This window comes from Balaenoptera musculus, chromosome 19 (assembly GCF_009873245.2).
Source record: "Balaenoptera musculus isolate JJ_BM4_2016_0621 chromosome 19, mBalMus1.pri.v3, whole genome shotgun sequence".
Lineage (NCBI taxonomy): Eukaryota > Metazoa > Chordata > Mammalia > Artiodactyla > Balaenopteridae > Balaenoptera > Balaenoptera musculus.
Genome location: NC_045803.1, coordinates 42,743,801 through 42,756,085, shown reverse-complemented (window position 1 = coordinate 42,756,085; position 12,285 = coordinate 42,743,801). Strand labels below are relative to the sequence as shown.

The 12,285-nt window shown below is 39.1% G+C and overlaps 1 protein-coding gene across 2 annotated transcripts in view; it reads right to left on the bottom strand.

Moving 5' to 3' along the window:
* TANGO6 (transport and golgi organization 6 homolog) overlaps window positions 1-12,285 on the bottom strand; it is a 178,537-nt gene that overhangs the window by 163,549 nt on the left and 2,703 nt on the right. For both annotated transcript variants that reach the window (XM_036834025.1, XM_036834024.1), the window contains exon 2: window positions 555-1,195. In XM_036834025.1, coding sequence (XP_036689920.1) covers window positions 555-1,195 — 641 coding nt within the window. The remainder of the gene's footprint in view (window positions 1-554; window positions 1,196-12,285) is intronic.

Sequence of the window (12,285 nt, the reverse complement as noted above, 5' to 3'; positions counted from 1 at the left end):
GACTGTCAGCAAAACACAGGCACATACCCTTGTCATCTAATAATAACAATGAACACTGATTGGATTGTGCAGTGTACCCAGTGCTTTGCATACTTTATCTCCCTTAATCCTCCCAAGAACTTAATGAAGGAGGTGTGAATAGTTTAATGTTAATATTAATGGTAATAACTTTTTGATGAGCACTACTGGGGATTGGGCTAGGTACTTTACACACATTATCCTTAATCCTCACAGCCACCTTGCAATTATTAAACACATTTTACAAAAGAGGAAACAGAGGCTCAAAGAAATAGCCTGCAACAGCTGTTTCAAAAAATGGCTAGAAGGGACAGGTGAAATGGACTCCCCAGGTGTGAAAGGACTAGTATTTAATAAATGAAAGCTCCAACCCCCTATAAAGATTCATCTATCCACCAGAGATACTTGGACATTTAATAAAAATTCTAGATCTTTCCATCAGCACTTTTCCAAAGAACTGTCTTTTATAGCAACTACACACAAGTATACACACATATTCACACAGACTCTCACACACTCTCTCAACGTATGTTTACCTCTTCCTCGGGATTTAGCGGTTTTCTCTTGGTTGGGCAGAACCCCAGCTGGCACAGACCTGCTGCGATATCCCCAAAATGGCGGCAGAAAATCAAGCTCCCCAGAGATGCGTGCTGAGCAACATTTAGGAGGACCTTGCAGCTGGTGTACAGTCTCCGGGGTGCACTGGGGGCAGCACCGAGACACACCACGTCCTGAACAACGGCACCAAACTCAGTCCTGTATCTCACAGGGACTCCAACACCAGGCACAAGATAGGGGCAGACACCCAAGGTAACTACAAACTGCAAAACTGACTGGACAGTCTTTTGCTGTGAGATACTAAGTGTATCCGGGCTCAGGGCAGGAGCAGCTTCTGGAGTCCTCAGGTTGGGTTTACCTGGATTGAACTCAACTGCAAGGCGGATCATGGTTTCCTTCAAGCACAACAGCAACAGTAAGGTTTGGGAAGTAAAACGCCAGGTGACATCCATACAGTCTTGTCGCCATTCTGCCTCATTAGCAATTTCATCCCTTAGGAGTTTCAATTTCTTCCAGTGAGGATCCTTCAGAAACTTGTCCTCCAAAGCAGACAGGTTAGATTTTAAAGTAGTCAACAGGACATCATGTTTTGTGATCTGTAGTGAACTTGAGCCTGATCCTTTTGAAGAAAGATAAAGGAAATTACATACATGGAAAACAAATTGTACTTCCCTCCATGTGGAATGCCTTGCCCACTCCAGTTCATCCTCTGAGGCCTGGCTCAGGTGTCATTACTTCTAGAAAGGTGTCCCCAGTTGTGCCACCCCAGCCTAGGCAGAATTCAAGACCACATTCCCTGCCTTCCCATAGCACTTTGGATGTAGTTAGGATAGTGTACCTAACACATTATACCTCTTCTAGTTTGTTTCTGAGGGCAGAGGCCAGGTCTTAATCAACTTACTGGGCTTAAACTGTAGCCAGAACAGAAATCTAAAAAGCTAAACATTTTACCACAGAAGGTTCATTCAGTCAAACTGTTCTAGATCCCAGGGATAAAGGACAAAACGAAGTCCTTTCCCTCATGGAACTTAAATTCTAGTGAGGCAGATCACAGAATATAGACAAAGGGTGCAGACAGATTAATTTAATCACATTCCCCCCAAAATATATATTCTCAATTTTTCCTGAACTTTCTTAAAATGGTCTTTACTGCCCTCTCCCGGTGAAGGAGCTCATACACACTCTCAGCAGTTGACATCCTTGCTGACTCACTCCTTGAAACACTCCTCTCTCGGTTTCTGGGACAGCAAGCACCCTTTCCTGGTTTTCCTCCTACCTCCATGGCCATCTTGCAATGTCTCCTCTGCTGGCTTCTTTTCCTCTACCAGATATCAAAATGCTCCAAGGCTGGTCCTGAACTCTGCACTCTCTTCCTCGACAATCTTATTCAGGCCCAGGTCTTTAAAAATGATCTATAAGCTAACAGCTCCCAAATTTACATGTCTGGCTCATGTCTACCCTCTAAGTTCCAGGGACATATTTCCAACTGCTGAATGAAATCTCCACTTGGATGTTTTTAGGCATTTCAAATTCAACAAATTGTTGATTCTCACGAGTACCTTTCACTCCCTACTACAATCTAACCAGGTTACTAACTGGTTACATCTCCATCCTTTTCCTTTTCCCTTTTATCCAATCCATCACCAAGTCTTGTCTGTTCTGCTTACTAAGTGTTTCTCAAATTCATTCAATTTTCTCCACCTCACCACTACAACCTTTCTCTAAGCCATGAACATCTTTAAACTGAACTACGGCAGCAGCCTCTTAACTGGTTTCCCTACTTATACTCCTCCTCTCCCAAAAGTCTACTTTTCACACATCAGATTTTCTTAATATTTAAAATAGATTTCTCTTGGTGGAAGTGTGCACATACACTCCTGATGTGTATATACCTTAAGTGGAAATGCTGAGTCATAGGTATCTGGAAGTCTCAATCTGAATATTATCTCCTCGGGGGTGGCCTTCCTTGACCAATCTAAAAGCCATGCCCCACACTATTAACTCTGTGATACCACCCAATTTCTTTTCTCCGTAGTACTTATCACAATCAGTAATTATTTTATTGGTGTTTATTTTCTTTCTTCTCTATCAGAGTTTAAACTTAATGAGGGTAAGCACCATGTCTCTCTTGTTTGGTCTGTGCTTTGCATAGTACATAAAGTAAGCTCCAAATGAGTATTTGTTAGTTGATCGAGTAAAAGAATGAATGAAAAGAGTAATTGATAAAGATCTCCTTAGGACTTCCCTGGTGGCACAGTGGTTAAGAATCTGCCTGCCAATGCAGGGGACATGGGTTCGAGCCCTGGTCCGGGAAGATCCCACATGCCATGGAGCAACTAAGCCTGTGCGCCACAACTACTGAGCCTGCACTCTAGAGCCTGCGAGCCACAACTACTGAGCCCACGTGCCACAACTACTGAGCCCACGTGCCACAACTACTGAAGCCCGTGCACCTAGAGCCGGTGCTCCACAACAAGAGAAGCCACTGCAATGAGAAGCCTGTGCACTGCAATGAAGAGTAGCCCCCGCTCGCCACAACTAGAGAAAGCCCACACGCAGCAACGAAGACCCAATGCAGCCAAAAATAAATAAATAAATTTATAAAAAATAAAATAATAAATAAAGATCTCCTTAAAACTCCTATAAGACCAACCCTCCCTTGGGCTTCCCTGGTGGCGCAGTGGTTGAGAATCCGCCTGCCAATGCAGGGGACACGGGTTCGAGCCCTGGTCTGGGAAGATCCCACATGCTGTGGAGCAACTGGGCCCGTGAGCCACAATTGCTGAGCCTGCGCGTCTGGAGCCTGTGCTCTGCAACAAGAGAGGCCACGATGGTGAGAGGCCCGCGCACCGCAATGAGGAGTGGCCCCCATTTGCCGCAACTAGAGAAAGCCCTTGCACAGAAACGAAGACCCAACACAGCCATAAATAAATTTAAAAAAATTAAAAAATTAAAAAATTAAAAAAAAAAAAGACCAACCCTCCCACAAGATAACAACTATCAACTCTGGACAAAATGTAAAAAGCAAATATCTGAAGGTGCCTGAAGGTGACAAAAGTGAGCAAAAACTAGGGAAGGCACTCAGAAGGGAAAAACAGCATTGAGTAAGTTTCCTGCTTTTTCTTGCCTTTTAGTCTGGGGTTAGGCCTCAGCATAGCTAAAATTCTAAGAGAAACCCATTGTCTTATGGGCTTGAGAACCAAAGCACAGAATTCAGGGCAACTACAGCAGGTGGAAAATAAGAAGAGGAATATCAGAAAGGATAGAACCAGAGAGGAAGAGCCCCCAATTCTATATAAACTGTGCCCAAATCTCTGGCTAATCTATGAACTAAGCATGTGTGGGAAGAACTTCAAATAGGTCAGCTAAGATTAAAAGAACTGAAAAGAGTTGCTGCCCACCACAGAAGAGACAGAGCTTGGAGTACGAATCAGTCAAGTTAATTGCCTACTTTAAAACAAAACATGGCTTCCCTGGTGGCACAGTGGTTGAGAATCTGCCTGCCAATTCAGGGGACACGGGTTCGAGCCCTGGTCTGGGAGGATCCCACATGCCGCGGAGCAACTGGGCCCGTGAGCCACAACTACTGAGCCTGCGCGTCTGGAGCCTGTGCTCCGCAACAAGAGAGGCCGCGATAGTGAAAGGCCCACGCACCGCGATGAAGAGTGGCCCCCGCTCGCTGCAATTAGAGAAAGCCCTCACACAGAAACGAAGACCCAGCACAGCCAAAAATTAATAAATAAATTTATAAAAACAAAACAAAACAGGGATTCTCTGGTGGTCCAGTGGTTAGGACTCTACACTTTCACTGCTGAGGGCGCGGGTTCAATCCCCAGTTGGGGAACTAAGATCCCACAAGCCACGAGGTGCAGCCAAAAAAGAAAAAAAAAACAAAACAAAAAAAATCAATACTCTCTGGAGGACTATAACAGAATCCAGAGTTTCAACAGCATATCCTACACGATGTCCATTATACAATCCAAAAGTTCTAGACAGATAAAGAAACATGAAAACATGACCCACCTCAAGAGAAAGACAATCAATGGAGACTGATCCTAAATGACCCAGGTGTCAGACTGAACAAAGACTTTTAAGCAGCTGTTATAACTATGTTCAAGGATATGATGGAGGGACTTCCCAGGGGTCCAGTGGTTAAGACTCTGCACTTCCACTAGAAGAGACATGGGTTTGATCCCTGGTTGGGGAACTAAGATCCCACATGCCACACGGCACGGCCAAAAAAAAAAAAAGGATGTGATGGAAAGTACTCATTATGAATGAACAAATAGGGACTCTCGGCAAAAAAGTAGAAAGTATTTTTAAAAACCCACATGGAAATACTAGAATTTAAAAATAAAATACTGAAATTTTTAAAAAAATCAATTGATGTACTTAACAGCTTTGAGATGACCAAAAAAAAAAAAAAAAGAGAGAACTTGAAGATATATCCCTAGAAATTATCCAATCTGAACAACAAAGAGAAAAACATTTTAAAGAAATAGAGCCTTAGGATCTGTGAACAATATCAAATGATCTATTTGTAATAAAATAGATAACTAGAATAAAAGGAGAGGAGAGAAAATGGAGCACAAAAGGATTTGAAGAAATAAAGAATGACCAAAAATTTCCAAAATTTAGTGAAAAAAACATAAATTTACAGATTCAGTAAGCTCAGTGATGCCCAATCAGGATAAGTAGAAAGAAAATAACATCTACACATATTATAGTCAATTGTTAAAACCAGAGATAAAGAGAAAATCTTGAAAGCAATGAATGCTAAAAGATAGCAGAAAAACATCTTTAAAGTGCTGACAGGGGGGAAAAAACCTGTCAACTCACTCTTCTATATCCAATAAAAAGTAACCTTCAAAAATGAAAGTAAAATGAAGACATTTTCAGAACAATGAAAACTAAGATAACTGACTGCCAGCAGATCTGGAATACAAAGAAATGTTAAAGAAAGTTCTTCAAGCTGAAGGAAAACAGTACCAGATGGAAACTTGGATCTTCAGCAAAGAAGGAAAAGCATCAGAAATGGTAAATATGTGGGTAAATATAAAAGACTAATTTTTTCCTCTTAATTTCTTTAAATATATGTAACTGTCTAAAGTAAAATTTATAAAATTGTATTATGGGATTTATAACTTACATAGATAAAATAAACATGAAAACTACAGCATAAAACCTAAAAGGGGTGGGGAGCTGTAAAAGGACCCTTATAGTTGCAAGGTTTTTATGAGTTCTGTGAAGTAGTACAATATTAATTCTAAGCAGATTGTGAAAAATTAAGGATGTACATTGTAATCCCAGGATGACTACTAAAAACATAATATGAAAAGGTGGGTTATGGTTATAAAACCATAATAAAATGCTGAAAATATAAATGAATTCAAGCAGCAATAGACTTCAAAACTAAGGTTAATATATCTTCTAAGAAAGGATCAAAATGCAATTGATGGTAACTAAAAGGGTGTTCAACAATGCATTATTTATAATAGTGTAAAATTAGAAATACATGTTGAGTAAATTATGGTCTACCTGTATCCAACGTACTATGTGTATATGTAATATTTATTTATTATTGTCTCTCCACCAACTCGAATAAAAACTCCTTGAGGACAGGGATGTTGCTGTTTTGTTCACTGCTGTACTCTTGCCTGGAACAAGGCCTGTCTGACACACAGTTGCTGTTCAAAATAAGTAGTTACTGAATGAATGAAAAATGGATTATCTGAAGCCATTAAACTATGTTGAACATTATTTAATGACATGTTCACTAAATATATTCTAAAGTGAACAGAGTATGAAACACTACATGGGCAAAAGATATGAACAGTTTACAGAAAAAGAAATGCAAATTGCTCTTAAACATGAACATATGATCAACCTTGCTCCTAAGAGAAAAGTAAATTAAAACTATACTGAAATATCACTTCCCATCTATCAAGTGGCTAAAATCCAAAAGTTTTTATAACACATTTTGTGTTTTACAGAAACACACACTCTCATACATGGCTGGTAAAGGGCTAAAATGGTACATCCCTAAGAAGAGAAATTTGGCAATATCTAGCAAAATTACATAAGCATTTAACCATTGGCCCAGCAATCCCTCTTTTAGGAATCTATCCTAAGATAGATACACAGGCAAAAATGCAAAGTGATATATACACAAAGCTACTCATTGCCATATTGTTAGTTAGGCAGCAGTAGGGGAGGGATGGGGTTGAATCAAAGTGTGCTTTGTTTTGCAGAAACTGACTGTTAAATCATTAAATCTCAGAAAGTTCCAGATACCAGCTGTCCTAAAAAGGTTACAACACATCCAACAAGATACTACAGTACAAGCAAATACCCAAGCACCTGCTTGCTTGCAGTTTTGGGCAACCTGGAGTAACTGCTGCCTCATTATAATGCTTATGGATGATCATGCCTGCCGTTTCATGAATATGCATGCCCCCCAGGCTTAAACCTTCCCTGGTCCAGTGGTTAGGGGAGACAGTACTTGGAGAACTACTGTAACAAAGAACAAACCTGACTCCATACTGGAGCTATTCCTTTAGCTCTAACCTTTGTGCTCTGTTGTCTGTACTTAGTTATGCTGGCTCTGCACCTTTGTAAAAGAATGTTGCCTATTGCCTGAAATATACATGACAGCCTTTTCTCAATGCTCTGCCTCCCAGGCTTGACCTTTAAAGGTATAACACTTTTCCTTTCACATAGAAATAAAAAGTTGCAGAAGAGAAAATAACATTTTTCTCAGTTGGAGGTTTATAGGAACATCATGACTAGACCTATGTGGACAGCTGCAAGAATGTGGGTCTGGCCAGCACTAAGAAGTCTGCAACAACAAGCCACACCCTTTCCCCTTTTAGTATAAAAGAAGCCTGAATTCTAACTCAGGTAAGATGGTTCTTTCGGACCCCAGTCCACCATCTACTCAGTCTGCTGGTTTTCCAAAAAAAGCCGCTATTCCCTGCCCCAACACCTGTCTCTCGATTTATTGGCCTGTCATGGGAGAGCAGTGAGCAGTAAGAGCTTGGACTCGGTAACACTATCTCCCTGACTCCTTACTTGTCTTCTGCTTTAAGAAAGTACTTGGGACTTCGCTGGTGGCACAGTGGTTAAGAATCCGCCTGCCAATGCAGGGGACACAGATTCGAGCCCTGGTCCGGGAAGATTCCACATGCTGCGGAGCAACTAAGCCCGTGCGCCACAACTACTGAGCCTGTGCTCTAGAGCCGGTGCTCCACAACAAGAGAAGCCACCGCAATGAGAAGCCCTCGCACCGCAACAAAGAGTAGCCCCCGCTCGCCGCAACTAGAGAAAAGTCCCCGCACAGCAACAAAAACCCAATGCAGCCAAAAATAATAAATAAGTAAATAAATAAATTTATTTTTAAAAAAAAGTACTTGGTGTGTTCACTGGCTAAGCACCCCAAGCGGTGGACCCACTGAGTCCAGTAAAAGTATTTCTTACATTAACAAAAGGCTTAAAACAACCCAAATATCCATTAATAGAGAATCGATGAATAAACAGTAGCATATCCACATAATGGAATACCCTGCAGCTGTAAAAGGGAAAGAGGAAGACTTCTGTGTACCACTATGCAGTGATCACTAAGACATATTGAATTTAAAAAGTAAGGCGTAGGGGGCTTCCCTGGTGGCGCAGTGGTTGAGAGTCTGCCTGACAATGCAGGGAACACGGGTTCGAGCCCTGGTCTGGGAGAATCCCACATGCTGCGGAGCAACTGGGCCCGTGGGCCACAATTGCTGAGCCTGCGCGTCTGGAGCCTGTGCTCCGCAACAAGAGAGCCCGCGATGATGAGAGGCCCGCGCACCGCGATGAAGAGTGGCCCCCGCTTGCTGCAACTAGAGAAAGCCCTCGCACAGAAACGAAGACCCAACACAGCCATAAGTAAGTAAGTAAGTAAGTAAATAAATAAATAAATAAATAAATAAAAAGTAAGGCGTAGAAGAATGTATACAGTGTGATAACTTTTGTGTTACAATGGGAAGGAACATGAAATATATTGTTTTTATTTTTTAAAAAAGCAGTGGAAAAACAAATTAAAAATTAACTAAAATGAGTTGTCTATAGAGAGAGGGAGAGATCAGTGGGGAGGAGACAGGGATGAGTTTTAGAGTTTTCCTTTTGGAGCCCTGTGTTTTTTTTCATAGTTAAAAAAATTAAATCAAAAAGAAAATTCAAAATATTCCTAAAAATAAAAAACAAATGAACCTAATCTATACTTCATGTCCAAGGTTGCCAAACTACAATCTACAGGTCAAATCAGGCCCACCACCTATTTCTACAAGTAAAGTTTTATTGGAACATAGACATGCTATTTATTTACATATTATCTTTGGCTGCTTCCGAGCTACAACAGCAGAGGTAAATAGTTGTGACAGAGACAGTATGGATCACAAAGCCCAAAATATTTACTGCCTGCTTCTTTACAGAAAAAGTGTGCCAACTCCTACTCTAAACCAAGTCAGCAGCACAACCACACAGAGAATTATTTCAAGTGACTTGAAATATAGAACTTTGTACATCCTGAGGACAAAAGCAAACAAACAAAAATCCCTTAGAAACAGCAGGTGTGTTGACGATAGTAATGTAGGATTTGTTTTTAAAATATTATATGCATGTGTGAATATATTATATATGAATATGTAACTATATATTTGTGTGTATATATATGAAATAAGTAAATAACTACATTAATTTCATTAGGAACCAATATTTTCAGATAAGAGAAAAAAATACAAAGATAAAAATATAAAATATAGTAAAGAAGAATGGCTAGGTGGACAAATACATGTTAAAGAATCTAGGTCATGGTATACAAATTTTCAAGGTAAAATTCCTTCAACTTTTCTATAAGCTTAAAATTTTTCATAATATTAGGAAAAATTTAAACTCTATAATATTTCATTTTAATTGGGAATATCAGTATGAACTCTCGCTTTGTTTTTTGTCTTCTGAAAATCCACATATTTCCTAGTTCCAATCATTGAAAAAGTTTGGAAGCAATGACACTTCAGTAGCAATAAATGTCACTAGTGTCTATCTTGTGGTCTCTAAATATCACTTTTTCTTAAAGAGATTTGTTTTCAAGAATGCAGCGAGAAATGTATAAGTCTGAGATATCTTATGCCTGAAAGCAAAGAAGCAATCAAAGACTACTAGGGTTACTAGGGTCACATCAAAGAGTCCAATAGCCAACCTGAATGGGTCCCACAGGCCACAAATGGAACAATTAGAGTATCAAGAGTAATGAGTACAGGACTTCCCTGGGGGCGCAGTGGTTGAGAATCCACCTGCCAATGCAGAGGACACGGGTTCGAGCCTTGGTCCAGGAAGATCCCACATGCTGCGACTAAGCCCGTGTGCCACAACTACTGGGCCTGGGCTCTAGAGCCCGCGCGCCTACAGCCTGTGCTCCACAACAAGAGAAGCTACTGCAATAAGAAGCCCTCGCACCACAACAAAGAGTAGCCCCCACTCGCCGCAACTGGAGAAAGCCTGCGTGCAGCAACAAAGACCAACGTGGCCATAAATAAATAAATAAATAAATAATTTTTTAAAATAATGAGTACAATAACTGAAACATGTATATACAAAAATCTATTCATAATAAAACAAAACAAAAAAATCACTCCATTGGCTACCTTTGGAGACTGCTGAGACACTAATGTATTATTCTGAAAATTGAACAATAAAAGAACAGAATGAACCTAACTTTATTAAAATATATACATGTGTGTGAATGCGTACACACATAGAAAAAGACCTCAAAAGCTATACTTCAAAGTATTAACAGTGATAATAATCTCTGGATGGTAGGGTTCTGGGTGATTTTTCTTTTTTGCTTCATTATGTTAAAAAATTTTTTCCACAGTGACTATGTATTGTTTCTGTACTAAAAACATATTTTAAGGTTATAAAACAGTATGCAGTATATGAGATCATTTTTGTAAACAAAAAATATATATAATTCCCAAAATTTAATCTCTGGATAATGGGATTAAGGTCATTTTAATTTTCTTCTTTTAGTTTCTTTAATATTTTTTAAAGCTTTACTACAAGGAATATTAACTACCTCTATGAAAAGAAAAACGAACAATAACACTTTGTTTTTTCAACATAGTGAGAATCAGAAGCGTAAGATTTTTCCAATATTTCTCTAGGACTGTTCAGGGCAAGTGTTCTGACCCACTGGCATGAATATCTGGTTTGTTTGGGTAATATATACCTGAAAAGAAAATGAGTGCTTTCATAGCTTGTTGCCACTAACCATTAAGATCACTAAACAATCTCTAGGTGACCTCCTGTGACTTTATAAGATGTTGGAACCCAAACATGGGACACAAAGAAAGTGACTTAAAACAAAAGCTATTAACTGTTTTCCAAGAGCCCCTTAATAAAGTAGTCTCCTCTGCCCTCTACTGGTGACAAAAATAAAATCTACTTGAAAACAAATAAGGCATTCTCTTAGAGCAGTTCTCAAAGTGTGGTATAGGGTCTCAGGTTTTGAAGCCCTTCCCAAGATTCTCTCAGAAAGTCTACAAGGTCAAAACTATTTTCATATTAATACTAAGACATTATTTGCCTTTTACACTCTCGTTCTCTCTTGAGTGTACCAAGTCTGAAAAGTTCACTGATATGAGTTCAGATTCCATATTATAACTAACCTTTTAAGAAATTACCTCTTGTTGAGTTTTAAAGAGGAATAGACACAATTATCTGAAAAGATGATGGAAATCGCCTCCCTTTCCAACTACATACCTATGTGAGTATAGATTTTCTTCATCTATTTCAATCAAAACAACCTGTCATGACGAACTGAACACAGAAGCAAATACAAAAATCCAGCTCTCTTCTAATAAGACAGACATTAAGGAGATTTGCAAAAATGTAAAACAATGCCACTCAAATGTAAAACAATGTCACTCTTCCTGCTAAGTTATTTTATTTTGCAAGATAATTTTTCATTAAAAATGTAATTATGTTAACATGTAACAGGTTACTGTTATATTTAAATAAAGTTAAAAGGTTTCTCTTGAAGTCTTAATTTCTAATACAGTAAATATTGATACACATAACCCACATAAAAGCTCTTTTAAGTCCTCAACACTTTTTAACAGTGTTAGAGTGCTCAAACCAAAAAGTTTGAGATCTGAGGCCTTAAAACAATGTTTTCCAAATTACAGTCATATAGCACTTCCACGATTTTTGCCATTTATCTGAGTACCAGGTGTATTCTTAGCTTTACTTGTTTATTTCTTCAAATTAAATCATTTTTTAAACTTAAATTAGTAATAGTTAATATACTGTCCTAAGGGCTTTGTGTATTTAATTCAATCCTCACACCAACTCTGTGAGGTATAGAGTATTATATTATTATTCTTGTTTCCAGATGAGGAGACTAAGGTTAAGCTATTTGCCCCAGAGCATATTCAACTCTGGCAAGCTGGCTCCAGAACCCAAGCTCTTGATCACTACTCGATGCTTTTCAGCCTCAAAATATTTCTCTACCTACTGCCTAAAACCATCCGTATCACACTTTGGGAAATGCTGCCCTCATAAACAGTATTATTTATTCTTCCCAATCACCAATGTAAATGTCTATGCTTTGTGACATTTAAAAGCAGACTTCTTAATCTGTGCAGTAGTTTTTATTAAGTTCAAAGTACAAAGCAATAT